The 20,292-nt window shown below is 43.8% G+C and overlaps 1 protein-coding gene across 6 annotated transcripts in view; it reads right to left on the reverse strand.

Annotated features, from left to right (window-relative positions):
* Positions 1-20,292, reverse strand: part of PHACTR1 (phosphatase and actin regulator 1) — a 287,803-nt gene that overhangs the window by 95,962 nt on the left and 171,549 nt on the right. For all 6 annotated transcript variants that reach the window (XM_046640771.1, XM_046640770.1, XM_046640772.1 and 3 more), the window contains exon 3: positions 15,385-15,465. In XM_046640771.1, coding sequence (XP_046496727.1) covers positions 15,385-15,465 — 81 coding nt within the window. The remainder of the gene's footprint in view (positions 1-15,384; positions 15,466-20,292) is intronic.

Raw genomic sequence — 20,292 nt, forward strand, 5'->3', positions numbered from 1 at the left:
CGCGCACACACAGATATTTATTTATTCAGGTTGTGTAAGTGGGAAGCCAGGTGGATACTTGTGATTTACTCATAAGACTTTTTGATTTTTAACTTGCAAAATAAAATGCTGTACACCAAATATAAGGGGGGAAAAGCAGAATAATAGGGAAATATGAGCTAAATGTAGCTAATAAAACAATAACATTCCAAGTATGAAGAGTATTTGTTCAAATAAATAAAAATCAAGTCCCAGGTGCCACTTGGGAAGTGCACAGCCTTGTTAGGAATGAAAGAAACGCAAATGAAATGGGTGTGGGTGACGCTGATACACAAAAATGTGTTTGAAATCACGTCAAGTACCAAGCAGGAACGGAGAACAATATGTACATGTTGACGGACGACATCAAAATGAAATATGTACACAGGCGGGCAAGGTTCTGAAGTAAATCTGGCAAGATATAAGCAGAGTTTAATCATCATTAACTTTATTCAGTAAAGGTACTTACATTTCTAAAAAACTAAAAAAATTGCATGCTGCCTTGTTAAATTAAACCAAAAAATATGGGTTCTTCTGGAGGAGGACAACTCCTTCCTCACTCGTCTGGTTTCCTGAGGAGACATCTTCCCTAAGCCCTCCGTATTTTTTTGCCCAGCTTCTTATCCGTGTCTACAGAGTCACCTCATTGCTAGGATGCAACCACCGGTCCCTGTTGCTCCACCGGGTGGAGCGAATCTATCCAAACAGTGCGCACAAAGGCATACTCTGCATTCTTCCCTCACCGCCTTGGACCAGCGTGGATTCAGGACTGGACTTTCCCTCTTGGAGGTCCAGGCTTGGCGGAGGGCACGAGTAAAGAGCATTCAGGCCCATCTACGACTTCCTCCAGACTAGCCTTCATCCGTAATAAAGGTGATCCTCGACTCTGATCTCCTGTTTGTCTTGCCTCTCAAATGGTTCAGAAGCTCAGAGAGGAAGGAAGAATGGTGAGATTGGAGGCCTCAAATCCTTAACAGTCTGGAGACTCAAGGAGAGAGAATGCTTTTTCCATCTCAGGTAAAAAGAAATCGAAGGACCCATTGGTGGGCGATAGAAAGGATGATATTATAAACCACGCCTTCCTGGGAGACCTGCATCTCAGTGAACAGAGGGGTGCTGGTGGGCCCCCCGAACTCACTCTCAGGAGAGCTGGGAAGAGAGAAGCAGCAGGCACAGGGGAAAGTCGCCAGACTCTGAGCGTGGGGAGGGCTGTGTGAGTGTTTTGGAATCACCTGCCTGCAACAAGTCACTAAACTTCTGGGACCTCAGTTTCTGTCCCTTGAAGACAGAAGGACTGTGTTAGATGATGCTCAACTCTCTTCCAGATCAAAGTATTATCTGCAAGACAGTTGGGAGAAATGAGAATAAGCCCCCAAAGAACTTGCAAACAAGCCCGAAATAACAGATAAGCGGAAACAGCAAATCATTTTTCAGTTAGGTTTCCCATTTCTTGTACGACTTACTCTGTTGGGGCACATCACAGCAAGAACTGGGAGGGACGCTGGTGGATTTCAGGTTTATTGTTAGCTAATACCGCTTTACATTTGTATTTAAAAAAACTGGTAAGTAAAGTTTTAGTGTAGGGCTAGAGGCTCCTGTTCTACATAAAAAGTCTATACTCAGCAGAAAGATAGGGAGGAAGAAAGGAAAGGTGAGAGGCATGGTGAAAGAAACACTTTTGGGACATTTTGGAGCATTTGGAGCATCCTCAGTGTCAAGCAATATGCTGGACATTTCATCTACAACAGTAATAACCAACCCCTTTAATAATATTTCGGGAATTTATGATGTGCCAGGCACTCATTCACTGAATACATATATAAAACAATCCTATGAAGCTCGTTCCAAAATTACCCTCACTGTTTAAAGAAAAGTGAAAATTAGGTGGTTTATATAACTTGTGTAAATTCATAACTAGGAAACGCTGGGCTAGGATGTGGCAAGATTACATATGTGTGGTCTCATTGAAAATGACTTATTTTGAACTTTTCATTCCTTAAGAATGGCAAAAGAACAATATAGCAATCCTTTACAAATAAGACATGTAGTTGTCATAGTTAAAACTCAAATTCTGGAGGCTGGCTCCGTGGCGTTAAGTTCACACGCTCCGCTTCTGCAGCCCAGGGTTTTGAAGGTTCGGATCCTGGGTGTGGACACGGCACTGCTCATGAGGCCATGCTGAGGTGGCATCCCATACAGAAGAACTAGAAGGACCTACAACTGGGATACACAACTATGTACTGGGGGTCTTTGGGGAGAGAGAAGAAAAAAGAGGAAGATTGGCAACAGATGTTAGCTCAGGGCCAATCTTTCTCACCAAAAAAACAAAAACAAAAACAAAAACAAAACTCTCAAATTCTGTTACTGTTACTACTGGCAGTAGAGAAGAATAATGAACGACATCATGAAACTGTGGCTACATTTATGCTTCCATTGTAAAGAAAAATTATTATGGAAGTGAAGAGTTACGTGACAACTTTAGACTGAAAACATTAGGAAGTGTTAACTAAACTGTATCTTTGTTGGTTCAGCAAATGTGTAGAATTTACACATGCATGCTTCCGAAAATTCAAACAGATTTGAATTTACTGGTGATCACCAATGACTATAATTAAAGCAAAATCGAAAAGCGAAGGCACCTATGTTAAAGCAAATAATTATCTTTGGGAAGACAGGTAAGGAGAGCCTAATGCAAGAATTTGCTAATTGTTTTTTTCCCTTTGAGACAAGAGCTGTTGTTCAGCCTATTCCATGGTCTCATCTTAGCTTCCCAGATGTGCTCTTTGACCAAAAAGGGCATCTCCATCGAGTGGCTGATGAGTTACCCCCAGAGCTAAAGACGCTTCCCCAAGAACTGTCCCTCTGGCAGTGGCAGTCCCAATATGAGCGAGCCACGAAAGCACTTCATCCAATGTCTTTTTTTTTTTTTGACATTGACTTTAGAGTGGAAAACAATCCACCCATTAAGGGGACACAGTCATTGTTTTGTGAACTACAAAGGTGTCATTGTAGCAACAATATACAGAGTTTTGAAAAAGCTTCGTTAATTCCAGTTACCTTTCAAATATTGCAATCAAAGCCACTAGCTGCTGGCACAGTCAGCAGAATGACTGCTGAGCAACAGTTAGCTAAGAAAGAATTTATCTAAGGATTTCATTGAAGATTAAAAGCTTTCCACCTAAGAAGTCGGAAATGGCTCTCTAGCATTTGTCAACTTTTGTTGAAGCTATTTTCTGCCATTTGCCTGAGTTCAGGGAGCTGAGGTGATTAAATGGAAGAGTGCTACAGCTATCACTTTGCAGAATTTTAAACATACACAGAAGGCACTACATTCTTAGTAAACACTGCCTATTTACTAATTAATGTATTTCATTCTCAAGCATTTAGAAAGATTTGAATTGAAAGTCTTATTTGCAAAAACAAAACAACTATAGTCTTTCCCTCTCTTTCTCTCTCCTGGTGCATTTTCTTTCCCAGCAAGGAAAAGTCAGCATGTGTGTGTGTACGTGTGTGCATGTGCACACGCGTCTGTGTGTGCTGAAAAGAATCTGTGTACCACCAGGATTTAAGGCAGACACTGCAGGATTCTGTAGGATCAGGGAACCTACGTTTTCGGAATCCACAAATTAGGGAATCCTCCAGTTTATCTTTTATCTCCATGTGTGGCCAGAAGTCTTTGGATTATTCTGACCAGCCTATATATGGAGGCACAATTTTGAAGAGCCATGAGGTTCCTTTCTGTCTGCTACACTCATCTTTCTAACTCACAGAATCCTTTCAAACCCACCACCCTGAAAATCCAGCAAGGTGTACTTCAACCTCAGAATTTAACTGACTCCGTGATCTGCTGACTGGATGATTTCTTACATGGAATGGAACGGTACATGCTTTTGTGCTTGGAGAATCCCCTTGCTTTTTTAATTGTTGCTATTGTTCTGGATTTAATATCCTATTTTGATGTTAGTTTTTTCCATCTTGCTCAGAGGCCTTTCCCTAAAGCATTAAATATGTGAGTTGCAACGACTTCCTGTCACAAAAGTGGCATTGACCTTGAGTAGCTTGTTTCAGTTGCACTTCCCTGTAGCTGTTTCCTGCCGGATTTATCAGCAATTGCTGCCTATTTCTGGACCTCGTGGTCGACAAACCATGGCTCACGTGGACTCTCGGCCGCTTTCCCGACCGCAAACAACTCATGGTCTTAAACTGTGGTGTCTGTCTCTCCTGCGGGTGTTTCTTTCATCTGTCCTGGGCACAGCCACGCCTCCTCACCAATCTTCATGCCAAACCCATTGGTTCTGACACCATCTATCCTGATGAAGTGTCACGGCTCTGACCACTATTTCCAAATAATGACTTTGGCTCCGAGGTTTGTAGCTGAAAGAGAATTCACCATCTTGCTATTCCTGGGAATTCGATATCAAAAATGTAACTGGGGCAGGGGCCTGCCCAGTGGCGTAGCAGTTAAGTTTGCACACTCCACTTTGGCAGCCCAGGGTTCACGGGTTTGGATCCCAGGCACGGACCTATGCGCCACTTGTCAAGCCATGCTGTGGCAGGTGTCCCACATATAAACTAGAGGAAGATGGACATGGATGTTAGCTCAGGGCCAGTCTTCCTCAGGAAAAAAAAAAGAGGATTGGTGGTGGATGTTAGCTCAGGGTTAATCTTCCTCAAAAAAATAAAAAATAAAACAATAAAATGCAACTGGGGCAGAGATTGAATATAAAATTAACAGAATGTCACAGTTTCTCTCCCACACTAATAGATGACAGGGTGAATCTCACAGAATCATACATCATTGTACAAAGGGCCTTACACAGTTAATAGGGTAGTACAGCTGAAACTGGAATCCAAAATTTAAAAAATCCTTAATGGCTAGAGTTGGGGAGGGAAGCGATAGGGGCTGGCCATTTCAAAGTTCAAGTAGTTCTGTTTCTCTAGCTGAGCTCTCCAATATGGTACCCACTAACCATCAGGGGCTATTATTTAAGTTCATTAAAATGACATAAAATTTTAAATACACTTCTTCAGTCAGACTAGCTACATTTGAAGTGCTCAACAACCACCTGTGGCTATGGCTGCTGCATTGGCCAGCACAGATGATAAAACATTTCCATTATTGTTGAAAATTCTACTGGACAGTGTTGCTCAGGACAGACCTGAAAATCACAATAATGGGCCTACTGAATATGCAACAGTGAATGTTGCTAAACTGGTCCACATCACAGTGAATGGCCATTTTAGTGGATAACTCTTCCTTTAGAGAAACTGCAGCGGTGGGAAGCCTGGAGTGTGGGGAGGGGAGACGTGTGCCAGGGCACATGTGGATGGCGGGAGCCCTGAGGGCAGCAACACAGAACTACAGACAGAGCTGGACGCAGCCTTCCGAGAAGTCCTGAAGCCTCACAACTGAATCTCAGCTCTCCTGGCAGAACGACAGAAAGTCTAGGCTCAGATGAAGCGGAACCAGGAAAAGGAGGCAGGCTGAGGGAAGGCAGGCATCTAAGAAGGGCCGAAGAGCAGTACAGACCAGATGCCTGGTGAAGACCATCTCTAACACTTATTGAACACTTACTCTGGGCAGGTAATGGCCCAAAAGCCCAAACTGGATTATGTCCTTTGATGCTCCAACAACTCTATGAGAGGACAAGAAAGGGCAGCATGGAGTTGAAGGGTATGCCATTGCACAGGTATTCCCAGAGACACAAGGAGGACCACCTGGCTGATAACAGACTGCCTTCAATCAAGGAGGCTGGGGCTAGGCGTAGTGAGAGAGGATTACAAGAAAGCAAGGCTTTGCTGGCTGGAGCAGTCTAGAATCCTGGGGTTACACTCGCTCAGAAAGCAGAGTCCAGAGAGGTGAAAAGCTGCTCTGCACCTTGTATAGATAGAAGATGAGAGAGCTGGGACCAGAATCCCGGGCGTGGGGCTCCTAGGAGATTGCTGTTGTTTTAAAGACATTTATGTGGGGGTTAAGACTGAATGCCCCATTGACTTGTCTCATTCTACACAAGTCCTAGACAAAAGTAAAAAGGAAAGGTTTTCTTCTAAGTATGAGCAGCTTTCCCTTTATCAGTTACTAGCTGGCCAAAGTTGGGCTTGCCTTCTCATTACAAACATCAGTGCAGGTCAGTTGCTGTGGAGTGATCAAGCATGAGAAGGCTGGGGGCATGTGGGCGGGGTAGTGATGCCCACAGTGCCCAAGATACCCTGCCCTGATTTCATAGGTGGGGTCCACGATAGGCAATCAGAAAGGATGGTATTATGGTAGGTTTTCCAAGGATAACTCATACTAGGTAGCAGCTCTCAGGAGTTGACTGTACCTAAAATGTTTTAGTTTATGGAAACATCTGTCAAAATTAGGGAAAAAAAATACCTAGTGATTTTCTCCAAAAATTCTGGTCAATGAGAAATGAGAGTTGTTCTGGAGAACCTCTGGGGCAAGGTTTTCTTGCTCTTACAAAGAAATACTGAGAGGTAGCCCTCTTTCTTTCACCTCTGGATCTTGTGTCTGTATGTGAGGCTGGAACTACTGCAGCCATCTTGTTACCATGAGGTGTAGCCTGAGGATGGCATCCCTCAGCGACGTTACTAAGCTGATGAATTAACCAACCCTAGGGCTGTCCTACCCCTGGACTTCATTATGAGAAATTCATGCATTCATCCATTCACTCACTCATTCGTGCAATAAATATTACATAAGCACTGACAAATGCCAAACATTGCTCAAGGCATTTGTAATACTTTAGAGCACACAACACACAAAGATCATTGGTCTAAATTTGCTTATTGCTTCAGCCTCTTTAAGTTTTTTGTTATCTGAAACCTGAAGCAATTGAACTCACGCCCTGCTGATTGCACATTGGCTTCACAAGTAATTAAAGAGCCTACAATTAAACAGCATAAAAATAATCAGAAAGACACTTCTTGGTCCTCATCTTATTTGATGTGTCTGTATGTGACACTTTGGACCACTTTCCCCCCACTGAACCACTGTCTCGTCTTGCCTTCCATCACGCTACACATTTCTGGTTTACTTTTGATTTTTGTGTCCACTTCGCAGTCTTTGAGGGTTTTTCTTATTCCCAGACCATTTTCCTTCTCACTCTCAGATCATTCAGTGATGGTTTCCATGGAGTTTTCAATCAGGCCACTTATTTTCCTCATTTTAAATCTTCTCTGAGAAATATGACCAATTTATATGACTTCATGACCGTTTATACACTGACAATCCCAAACCTGCGTCTCCAACCTGGATCTCCCTCTTGAGCTTCAAATCTGTAGATTTAGTTGTCACTCAGACATCTGGATATCTCAGACTCAGTGTGGTCAAACCATCTCGATATTTTGTGCCCTAAGCTCACTTCTCTCGGGTCCCCAGCTCAGTGAATGTCCCCTAGAGCTGTCCATCTAGTCACCCAAGCTAGAATCCTCAGTATCAGCCATGCCTACACCCTCCCCTTCGTTCCCCAAATGTTAGCAGTCACAGGGCCCTCTTGACTCCATCTCCTGTAATTCTCCAGTCTGTCCTCTTCCCACCCCCCTCCCCATTCCTACTACCCTCATTCCTGCCACGTCCCATCTCATCACCTGAACCCCAGCAACAGTCAGCTGACTGGTCTCTCTCACTCATGTGTTGGTCTCCCTCCAACTCCTTCTCCCCCATAGGCAGAGTGATGAGGCTGCAAATCTGACTGTGCAGAAAACCCTTCCGAAGCTCCTCCCTGCTCTCAGGATCAGGAATAAACAACTAATATAGTTTTCCTGCCTGCATGATCTGCCCCGACGCTCCCTCACCTTACAGACACGCTGGACTCTCTCTCTCTTTCACTTATGGTCAACTTGCTGCCTCTACATGTGCTAGTCCTTCCACTTGTAACATCGCCCTACTCATCCCATCTTCTCTAGGATAATTCTTAGCATAGTCAGGTTCCCTCTGAGACCCCACTCCTTCCAGGACGCCTTCCCTAAGTCTCCAGGCCTGGGCGGGTGATGCTTGAATGTACCCTGGAACATCCTGTACTTTCTCTGTCATCACTGCCAAGCAACTGGACCCATTCCCAGGACTATGAGTTCTGTTAGCCAGAGGGGCCTGGCTTGTCCCTCCTAGTATTTCTGGTGCCCAGAATGGTGTCTGCAACATATAAATATACAAGTCATGAATAAATTTACTGGGGAATGCTTGCTCATTGCTATAATAATAATTTCATTAATTTTTTGGCTCAGGATAGCGACTTTCTGAAAGAACAGTGCTGCTTAAGAGAATTCTGATCACAATTTCTCTTCTCTTTATTCTTTAAATAATTTTCCAACTCCCCCACTCGGGCGATCCATTGCCTAGGTGCCGCAGTGCTACGCAGTGGTTATATGTCAACGATGCTGGAAGTAAACACTCTTTTCATTTTCAGACAGTTGCTCCAAATCACAGCTTTCAGAAGATGCCATTTCTAGGTGAGACATCGGAAAGAGCTAAAAATGTGACAAAATAACAGTGCCTAGAAAAGGCTGTGAAAAGCATTTCCCATAAACTTCAAGACTTTAAAAGTTGACGCACCTGGGCTACCAGATAAACAACGGGAAGGCTCAAGCCTACTGTAATCGTCTCCTCTGATGCAGCGGGAAATTTTTAGTTTTATTTTTAAAAGATGATGACCTTTTCATTTAAATATCAGGCTTTTTTTCTCTTGAATGCCAGAAAGGGGAAAATGCAGCCTCTGCATAAAAGAGTTGTCCATTTCAGGGAGCTTCTGTTTGTGTTTATAATTAAAAATAACACCTTCCAAAATGTTGCTCTAACTCGATTAAGGAAAAAAGCACACCTCAATGCACTTTATTATTTGCTGTGAAATATCTCTAATTCCCAGTACACAGTGAAAAGTGAAGTCGCTCATGGGCACACAGTCAGTTCTATTCTTACAGGGCCCCTGGTCTTTTTTTCCCCTCCGGTGGGATTCTCTCCTCCCCCAGGTCTTGCTGTGACTGCAGTAGAAACTACTAGGTGAGCTGTCTCATCTACAGCCCTGCAGGCTGCCCCATGTTCTAGCTTCCTGTTCCCACTTAGGGTGTGGAAGTATGTAGAATGCAGGGGCAATGGTGTATCATTCCATAGCAGGGAGATGCTCTCCTTTCCTTCTCTTCCCCTCCTGATAAGTAATTGATATATATATATTCATGTGAATTAAACATACCCATACTATACAAAGCAAGCGGCTTTGTGACAGAATCGAGGTTTCATAGGAAAATCCAGTGATGAAAATCTAGTGCAATGACCATTGTTATCCCTAATATTCTTTAAATACAATATTACGTTTATTAGTAGAGACTATTTGCAATAACCACTAATAGCAATGCTTACTGAGATCCTCTGATCATCAGTAGGCAACGTATTACAAAGTTTTCCTGTGTTCCTATAAATTCCAAATGGAGGACCGATGGTCTTAGCGGGAGTTTTAAGAGTCCACATTCACTGGCCACAGACCTTTAGGCAAGTCAATAACCTCGCTGGGCTTCAGCTGCTTCATCTCTACAGTGGACAAATAACAGTAGTTAGGTCAGGTGACCGCTTGAGATCCCTGCTAAGTCTGACGAATCTCGTCACTATTTTACTAACAGGAGAACACTTCTTTGTTTTCAGGATGTTTTTCTCTATAACACTGAAAAGCTACTATTTGAAAGTAGAGTATCTGGCATCCATATACATACTATATGTATACATACATCCATCATACTATAAGAGTGCCGATTTAAATAACTGGCAATTAAATTTGATGGACCATAAAACTGAATAAGCAAGGCGATCAGAGTTCCTAGTGTTCTGGATTTTGCCAACACAAGTGAATAAACCAAGTCGTGTGAACACACAGAGAGAGCCTAAGGCTTGCATTTGTGCTTCTTTCAATAAACAACAACCGAGCATCAACTACGTCCCAGGCACTACTGTAGGCACTTGGGCTCCATCAGTGAACAAACCAGAGGAAGATCCCGCCCCGCCTGGGGGAGCTTACCCTTCAGAGAGGAGAGACAGGAGAAAAAGGCTCACATGATAAGTAAGTAATGTATGGAGCATGAGTGACGGTGATTAAGAGACAGAAAGAAAGGACACAGTAGAGCAGGGTCAGGGACTAAGGACTTAGGGATCGAGGCGGCAATTTAAAATCTGGTGGCTCCAGGGGAAGCTTCCTTGAGAAGGTGACACCTGAGCAAAGATGTGATGGGAAGGGGGTTCTAGGAAGAGGGAGTGGCCAGTGCCAACCTCAAGGGCTGGGAAGCAGTCCTGGAGAGATGCCAGAGAGAGGAAGTCATGACGAGATACGGCCAGGGAGTTGAAGCAAATGGGTTGGAGGGCAAATCATGGAGGGCTTCCCTGCAGGAACGTGGAATTTCTCTGAGTGCCACGGGAGCCACCGCAGGCTCTGAGTAAGGGGTGATGTGCTCTGACTTAACGAGAACCGAGAGAGAGGCAAATGCAACACAGAGGCTGTAATTTAAAAGAAACATATTGAATCAATTTAAAGAACTTAAGAGCTCATGAATTAGGTTACAAGTTGAAGTAGAGTCATGCGTCGCTTAATGATGGGGATACCTTCTAAGAAATGTGTTGTTCAGCGATTTTGTCATTGCGTGAACAGCACGGAGTGTACTTGCACACACCTAGATGGTATAGCCTGCTCCACACCTGGGGTCCATGGTACTGATCTTATGGGACCACTGTTGTATATGTGGCCCATCTTTGACCAAAACGTCACTATGTGGCACTTGACTATAAAAGTAGGACCAATGCCCCCTTTTCAGCCACCGAGCACTTCATTTAGGTCTCTGTGCAAGTATCACCTCCTCCAGAGGTTCTCCATGATGGCATTTATCTAAAATCACCACTCCCCCTCTGACTTCACCTTTCTACCCTGCTGCTTTGTCTTTCTTCATAGTGCTTATCATTCCTTGACAACTGATCTCATGCTCATTAATTATTTCCTGTTGCCTTTAGTAGAAGGCAGCCTCTGAAAAGGTGAGGATTTTGCTCTCGTGGTTATCTCTGTAGCTCAACACCTAGGGGCCCACCTGGCACAAAGGGGGCGCTCGGGACCAACTGATTGAATGAATGAACGAACGAACGTTCACGAGTCAAGGAGAACCTTTAAGTTCTAATTCAAACAAAGAGGCCATGAGATGGGGGAACAAACAATTAAAAATTATCAAATCATAGATTGTTTTCCACCAGGAGTTGGTTTAAGGTTTTTACTCTTTAGGGTGACAACGGCTCATCTTCATGTTTACACTGTGTTCTTCACACAACTGTGATGACCAGATTGTGGAAAACAGGAGAAAAATGATTTACAATTTTATGTCCCTCGTGTACCAGGATCAATGTAATTTAAAAATTTCTTCCTATGTAGTTTCAAAGTTTGCCACGCTCTTCCATGGCCTCAATATATCCAGAGATCAAACAGTTTTCCCTCATGGTTAAACTTTTATCTAAAGTTCCTTCCGGACTCTGTGATTCTAGATGGAAGCCAATAAAAAACACAAGCCAGCGAGCAGCTGATGGTCTTTATTTCTAACATATTCTGTTGTATGAAGGATTCCCGAGCTAATTCCTGTAGAGATTTGCGATAATTTCCCCTCTTTGATCTAGGCTCTCATTTTGCCTGATCTGAATTTATTCATCAGTTTGGGATTTTAACCTGCTTTAAGAAAAACACGAAGAATTTTGAGGAGAACTGTCCGAGTAATAAAACCTCATTAATTCTGAGTTCCCCTAACCAAATAGCTACAAATCTCAAATCACTACAGTTTATTTTTATACAATCTGTGAACAAGTGGGGCATTACTAAGCAAAATCAATAATGTAAAGAAGTTTGAAGAGAAAAGCTTTCCTACTAAAGATAAATGCTTTCCGCCACATGAGCAATATCGTGGGCAAAACAGTATAACCGCAGAGTACCAGAGGCCGGCCCTCGCAGGCTGCACGCTGGCCGACGGCAGCCGTCAGGGACCACGCATCTCTGGGGGAAACTATTTTGCTGCCAGGAGACTAGAGTCATGGGTGTTACACAACACAGGAGGCGATGCAAAATGAGTAACTGCCAGTCAGGCAACATGGAACAATCCCTCCAAGTCGATGAGATTTATCTTGGAAACAAACAACCTGAAAAACGAACGATTAAAACTCTTTTTGCCACTTGCTGCTCGCTCAGGTTGTAGCAATAAAATTTTATTTGTTTTACCCACCAGAATTCCAGAGACAGCAGGGTGAACGGTGTGGTAGAAAGGGAAGAAGGAGCGACAGGAAAACAACACGTTTAGAGGCTAAGGGGAGGCGGGATGGAGGTGTGAGAAGAGACTTGAGTCAGGCCAGGGGGCTGGGTTTTTGCTGGCCACCCAAATGTGTAAGACCATTTTAGGGGGCTGCAGATCGCTGCACCTCAGATATAAAGGGACAATGATGTCCTTTCCTAAATCTTGAGCCTGCTGACCTACGGTAAGGCACGCAAAGGGTTTCAAGAAATGTAAAGGATGATGAAGACAATGATGACAAGACTACTACTACAAATGGTATGTTAATGACTTGTTGAGAATTTACGGGATGACAGTCACTATTCTACTTTACATGTTATTATGGACCGAACTGTGTCACAACCATCCCCCCCACAAATTCCTATGTTGAAGCCCAAACCCCCAGTGTGACTGTATCTGGAGAGAGGGCTTTGAAACAGGTCATAAGCAGGGACCCTGATCCAATAAGAGTGAGGTCCTTATAAGAAGAGGAAGAGAAAGCAGGAGCGAGCCTGCACAGAGAAACGGCCACGAGAGGACACAGCGAGAAGGCCGCCATCTACAAGCCAAAGAGAGAGGCCTCACAGAAGCCAGCCCTGCTCGTACCTTGATCTTGGACTTCCAGCCTCCAGAACTGTGAGGAAAGAAATTTCTGTGGTTTGAGCCACTCAGCCTGTGGTATTTTCTCACCGCAGCCCTAGCAAATTAACCCACGTATGTTAGCTCATGTAACCCTCCTTACTACAATATTATCCATACTTTCAGATACAGAAATAGAAGCAGAGAGACGTTAACCAACTTGACTAAAGTTGTACTGCTAGTCAGGAGGCAGTAGTGGAACTGAATTGAATCCAAGTAATATGATTCCAGGGCTCACGTTCCTAACAACTGATAAAATATAATAGGAGGTAATACAATTAATATCCACAGTGACACAAAATGGATGCTTTTATCAGAAAAACCCACAGCAAATACAAACTTCTACATGCACTATGTGCAACGGACTTCTACTTTTAGTCCCTCTTTTCTTCTCCTTTTCCCGTCACCCAACAGTAAATATTCTTGGGGGCCTTATCTATCTCAGGCGTTATCTGAGGCTTGGGGCATCTGGCAGTACGTCTGTGAGGTCCGTGTTCTCCTGGTGTTTGGTGCTAGTGACGAAAGCCAGCCAACAACCAAGGAGGAGAGAGGAGACAGTGATAAGTGCACAGACAAAAATAAAACAGGAAGTTGTGCTGACAGGAGGGGGCTAGACTGGTCCCTTTCTTTACAGCCAGTTACTGAGTGCACACCATGAAACACCTGTGAACAGGACATAGCGCTCACTCTCGGGGACTCCCAATGCTGGCGTGGTGCTGGCAGGCCCCAGCCTCAGTGGCCCCTTGTTTCTTTCTCTGTGACATGAGGCTTTTGTTCTAACAGTCTATCACTTCTTTGATTAAGTCAGGAAGTTAGTTAGGCAATACTGACCTTAACCCAGCTACCAGGTGTCATGGAAATAACAAATGAGAGAGTAAAATGTATTCTCTAGAGTATTTCTGAAGTTCCACAGAGTGCAATATAAAGGTTGTAGGAAGAAAGGGGGAGGGGAAGGATCATTTAACTGCATCTGAACAGGCTTTAGCTGTGACAGTAGTATTTATTTAAACACTTGCATGCTCATGATGTAATGTCAGACACCTCCTGGGAGCGAATATGAAGAAAGGAGCTTGTGACGAAGCATGAGACTTAAGGTTGACAAGAGAAGGGGTTTGAGGGGGTTGTACAGAAAGCAAGAAAAGAAGCTGTATTTCAGTACGGCCTTCTGCAGAAGTGGAAGGATCAAGGGGCTCGCCACACGGGTCCCTTGGCCGGAGGAGGCTCTGATAATTACAGAAGGTCATCTGAAACGGCAGAGCTTCACACCTGCTTCCAGCAGCCCTTGCCACAAGGGCAGCGCGAGCGCGTCCCAGCTCTACCTGCAGCATTTCAGGGTGGCAATTGGTGCTAAGAGAAAATTCTCCAAAAGCGCCATCAGGAGGCCCCATGACAGGAAGGGATGAGGCGAAAGGTACCAGAGAAATAAGGACCAACTCACGTTGCAAGAGTGGAATCAGAGAGAAGCTGTGAGGCTAGAAACAGCCTGCCTTTTTAAATTGGAACAGAAACTGCGCCTGTGGAAGACCTACACAAACAAACATGGCGAACGGACTGTGCTGTTGGAATTACAGGGTCACTGGGACTATCAGGGTGGAGCTTTAAAGTAGAATACGGGATTTAATAATCTGGCCCACCAAATCCAGCCCCAAACAACGTGAAGACCTGAAAGAGACAATGACTCTTGATGACTGTGACAACGCTGGGAGCAGCACTCCGTCATTTCACTCAAAGCCTTACCAGGGAGAGCGTGGTTCTCAGGGGAAACGGAGAGAGCGAGTACAATTTAAAATAGCAAAGCTCTTAGAAAAGAGGAGTGAAGACGATTTAATATACTGTGTAAACCACTTACACATTCATATTCAAAGGCAGTAATTCAATAAGCAAAAGACACACAGTATTCATGGGCAAACACTTGTGGACACCCTCACAGAGCATCTGAATCTCTGTAAATATTATCATTTGAAATATCCTTTGTGTGCAGTTATATGTTATAGTTTTCCCCACTTTGATTTCTCCTATCATGGGTAGACGGACTGCCAAAAAAAAAAAATCTGTTAGGGAAATTCTAGATGCTTGTGGATTTTTAACATTTGTCTCGGGAACCCCCAGTGCCTGAAAGAGCTAAGCAGTTAAATTCCCCCCAGCTGTGTGTACTCGAACACCAACAGGCTCCCACCAGCACCTACATCATTCCTCGAGCCACATCATTTTTCTTAGCATCCTGGGGTTGGATTCCAACGCCGAGAAAAAGGGAGCGTTAGTTCTCTCCTCTTATGTGATACTGATAGCTTTAGCACTATCTGTTACATGCTCTTGTCTCTCCAGGATTGCCTGGAGTTTTGAAGGTTCAAACTTGGATAAAACGATGCAAAAAACTGAATCTAACTCCAGGAAATACACACAGTTTCCGCGCACGGCTTCCCGGCCCATGGAGGGTGGGGCAGTCCTCCTTACCTTTATCATAGATTTCCTTCAAGACCCCTCGCTTTATCAGCTCCTCTCTGCTTTGCCTCATGGATATTTTCCTCTCCAGGGCTACAAGCAAAACACAAATAGAGAAGCAGGTGTCAGTAGGTAAAGACATTGTCTTCTAAAGGCTTATATTGTAATATGTATTAAAATGTAAAGCATATGAAAGCTTCTGTAAATTATACTTTAATAGTGTAAGTTAATGATACTAGTTAACATCTTTTGATGCTGTGAGAAGCATTTTAATCAGATTATTTAATTTAATCTTCAAGACAATCTTCAAATTACCTATGAGGTAGCCATTTTTATTTCCCTTTATTTAACCCAATTTCTGTAGCACAGATAACAACTTGTCAGAGTCACAAGCCGATTGAGAAGAGGCACCAGGATTCAAAGCCAGAAATGCCACCTCTGAGCTCGGCTTAACCTCTGCGTCATATTGCATTTTCTTGAGTGGCAGTTCCTCATAATGGGAATTCTCTTTTTCATGATCTAGTTCATACAGATCCTGTTTCACTGAGGATTTTTTTGCTTTCCAACTATAAAAAAACGGCATGAAAATATTGTCTACAAAGCTCTGGGATTGGTATCCCAGAAGAGACAGGGGGTAGGGGCAGACCTCCCGGGGCAGCCCACCCACTGCTCTGCTCTCTGAGGCTCCCAGGTGGGGGATGAACTGCTCAGTTCCCAGATGCACCCCCAGGCCCCTCCCCTGAGCTGAATGCTCAGGCAGGTGGGGGCTGGAGGAGGGGAGGGGAGCCTTCCCTCTGGACCAGTGGGCCTGATGGAGGGCAATTCAAGTGGAAATGGAGCCCAGGAGTGAAGAAGTGAGGGGCAGCACAAAAGGGCAGGCCTGTGGCTCAAGGAGGAGGGGGTGGATCAGCAGATCCTGTGGACCCAAGCAAGTGACTTCAGCAGCTGACATTCCACCTTCTGGGGAAATAATGGAGTGGAGGAGGTGAGAGGTTACTTCAGTTGCTTTTGTCAGCCTGAGAATTTCCACATCCTTTGGGTACAGTTCTTCAGGAAGGAAAAAGGCTGTTATAAATTAAGGAAACCATTTTATGCAGACAAATTCAGATACAGATTAATTAAACACACATACACATACACCCTTCAGTGGAATTTAGTTCAAAAAATATGAATAAGAACTAGAAAGAAAGCAAGGAAATAGGCATTGTGATTTTTAACTCTCTTACCCACTAGCCATGTGGCCTTAGTCAAGTCACTTTGCCCATCTGAGAAGACACTGATGCCTCAGCCCCAGCTACTCCGATTTAATAGGTCCAGGGTGACACCTGGACATCTATATGGTAATAAAAAGCTCTCTGGATTATTCTCAGGCATCACAAGGCTGAAAATTACTGGTTATATGTTTTGTAACTTACTCTTTTAAAAATGTTATATTCTAGGGGCTGGCCTGGTGGCATAGCAGTTAAGTTTGTGTGCTCTGCTTGGGCAGCCCAGGATTCGCCAGTTTGGATCCTGGGCGTGGACCTATGCACCACTTATCAAGCCATGCTGTGGCAAGTGTCCCACATATAAAATGGAGGAAGATGGGCATGGATGTTGGCTCAGGGCCAATCTTCCTCAGCAAAAAGATGAGGATTGGTGGCAGACGTTAGCTCAGGGCTAATCTTCCACACACACACGCACAAAAAGTTATATTCTAAATCTCTCTCTTAAATTATGATGAATTAAGTGGTATGAGACAAAAAAAATCAATGTTAGGTTAGGTGGCACTCCCATATAGCTTACTGAGAACATATTGATAATAAAATAGACACATCTAAACATATGCCCATAGAAGTGGGAGAAGGAGGGCTGGATGGAAGGACAAGGGTTAAAGGTGGGTATAGGAACCACCGAAGCAGTGTTTGTTTTGGGGGTGAAGGAGGTTTGTGACTCAGACCAAATGACATGATGTGGACGTCCTCTATGCAGAAGAGGAACGCCCGGAGAGGGAAGAAAACTGCGTGCAGTTAGGTTAGAAAGTTCTGCCTGATTTTTAAAAAGATTTGCTTAGTAGCCCAGTGGGAAGAGACTGGACAGACAAGGTGGAGCAGGGGTTTTTAAGAAAGGAATTTATTAACATCTTTTGAGTGACATAAAGCCCCCCAAAAAAGCATAAAGAGGTGCTTTGCCATCCTATATCGAACCACATAAACTGAACAGACTTCTCTCAAACAAAATGAGGCTTCCCAGGAGATTTTCAAAAGCAGAGAAGAAAGTGGATGAGCCTGATCCACAGCACTAGGGGGACTATCTGGAATGAGGGGGTGGATCCTGGACGTGGAGGCCCTGGAGGTCTGAGACGGCGAGTATCAGTGGAGCGTGGATCCACTCAGGCCAACCGCCTGGCCACCGGGACCTCAGCTGTCTCCCCACCTCCTTCAACAGCCATGGGCCCTCTGTGCACGGTGAAAGGAGATCTCTCAGGGGCTGGAGATGTGGTGACCAAAGGAACAGTCCCTGCCCTCAGGGAGTTTACAGACCAATGTGTGATTCACATAGTCACCAAATGATGACCTCTCCTAACATGTGACTGCAAACTGAGATAAGACCTCTTAAAAGAAAGGGACCTGGTTCTACCAGAACATATGAAAAATAAGCTCCCGTACTGCGGGGTTAGACAAGGCTTCACATCACGTCTTGGTTCTTATTTATCTGGTTTATTCCCGCTATCCTTTGGGCAAGTTTAGTGCGCGTTACATCTTCTCTCTTCCCCAACCCGCTACAGATAGTAAATGACTCACTCATCTGTGGGTGCACTTTTCATATGCAAACCCACCAATCCAGAGCCCATACCCTCAACCACCACCTGTATCAAGTTCTTGCACCACAGGCCACTGTTCCCCCATCATAATCAGCCCAGGGCCAGGTACCAGACAACCAGAGACAGCCCGTATGCCCCGAGCCCACTAAAAGGATTCCAACTAGCCAGGGAAGCCTGCTGACCCTGTCCTACCCATTCCTTTCTGTGGAAACCACTGTACAGGCTCTCCCCACATTTTCCTCCCACTGTCTTGGCCTCCTGACCGGCCCTGGTGCTTCCCCATGTGGCCACCTGTGGCATGGCATGGCCCTTTCTCTCGGGACCTGTGAGTATAACAAACTGTCTTCCGGATGGCAGTTGTCTCCTGATCTACTGGCTCACTATACCTGAATAATAATGAAACCTACGTTTTAAAACACACCCATCCTTGCACTGGTTTGTAAACAAAGGAAAAGCTAAGGGGATTTTCCACGGCTCTATTTCCAATCTATTGTTCTGAAGTCTGTTTACATTTGAGCACGTGCTTTAGAAACGGGGAGGCTGGTGAAGAACTGATCCTCGGCAGTAAATTCCACCAAAGCCCAGAGACTAACGCTTATGATGGAGTGACACTAGTCCTCATCTAATCACTCTGTAAACTCTTCTGAGCCACCACTGCAGTCTATGCTACATTTACCAAAAGCCAGTTCCCCATCACCTCTCCTTAATCATTTTCCATTCTCCTTATCCACGTGGGTTTATGCTAAGCCAAGGATCTGATGTTCCTTTGACATTGATGAATTTAAAACAGGCCATCTTGGATGGGCTCATTCTCCCTAGCAAATGCCTCGACTGGATAAATTTGTTAAGAACGACTAGAATATTCTCTTTTATTTTTTGCACACACAAATATATGCATTTACTTTTTTATTCATGAAAATATTTTCACTGTAAATAATTCAAGAAATCCAGAGAAAACAAAGTCCTTTTTTCACCTGCCTTCCTCCATAGACCCAACTCACCAAATCTCACTACCGCCTTCCTTTGATATTTTCATCCTCTCTCTCTGTCTCTCTCTTTCCTTTCCTCCCTCCTTCTTTTCCTCTTTCCCACATATGCGCACACCCCTACACTGTATATAAACACAGGCTTTAAAAACATAAATGGAATCACTCCGCTCATATTTTTCTACAAGTCTTGTTTCTCCTCTCATTTATCAATGTGTTTTAGAGATCTTCCCATCAGTGATACAGAAGCCCCTCATTCTTTTGGAGTCCTGCACACCATTACATGGGACGCAAGCACCATAATTTACTTAACCATCTGCAACTGAAGGTAAATTAGGTTGTTTCAAATTTGGGGGATACAAACATTGCTACTGTAAATATACTTGTGGTCACCCACCTGAACAGGTATAAGAATTGTTCTACAATATATCACTAGGTGTACAATTTTGGGGTAGGGTATATTTTATGTGTTCCCAGTACTGATGGAAAAAAGAAACTCTTATGTTCCATAACTTCTAAGTACTGCTTTTTTCTTCAAAAAAGTGAATAAATGGGGGGGGGGAAGCAATTATTGATGCTACAGCAAGTCATTTGGTTCTACTCAGAGTACCACAGCAAGGAATTGTTCAATTTTTTCTCTGGAATAATCTATCTCTGTTGAATTCTCTGCTCAATGGCCTTTAAATTACGTTCTGTAGTGGACAGAATTTTGAAGGAGGAAAAACAGTTGAGAAATGATGAAGTTTTCAGTAGCTTACTGAAAAGTCTTATACCTTCACAGTTATTAAAATAATCAACTTGTAAGTAAAATCTCTGGCTTTTATCCCTTTAAAATTTTACAACTCTAGTGAAAGCGAATGTAGGCTAGAAATCTATATGTGACAAATGGAATGAGCCTTGAGAAACTAGAACATACCTCCACTTCCCATCTGACTCTATGAACGATGAGGAGTATCACTATGACGCAACAACTACAGCTTAGAAGGACCCAACATAAAACAATCAACCCACAATTACCCTAACCTCAGAGAAAATGCTTTCTTTTTTTTTAAGATGAAGAGACTTTCAAAATTAAATTTATACATATAATATATAAAAGAGGAGAAAGGAGAGCAAGGATTTGAAGCAGTG

This window comes from Equus quagga, chromosome 15 (genome assembly GCF_021613505.1).
Source record: "Equus quagga isolate Etosha38 chromosome 15, UCLA_HA_Equagga_1.0, whole genome shotgun sequence".
In the NCBI taxonomy this organism is placed as follows: Eukaryota; Metazoa; Chordata; class Mammalia; order Perissodactyla; family Equidae; genus Equus; species Equus quagga.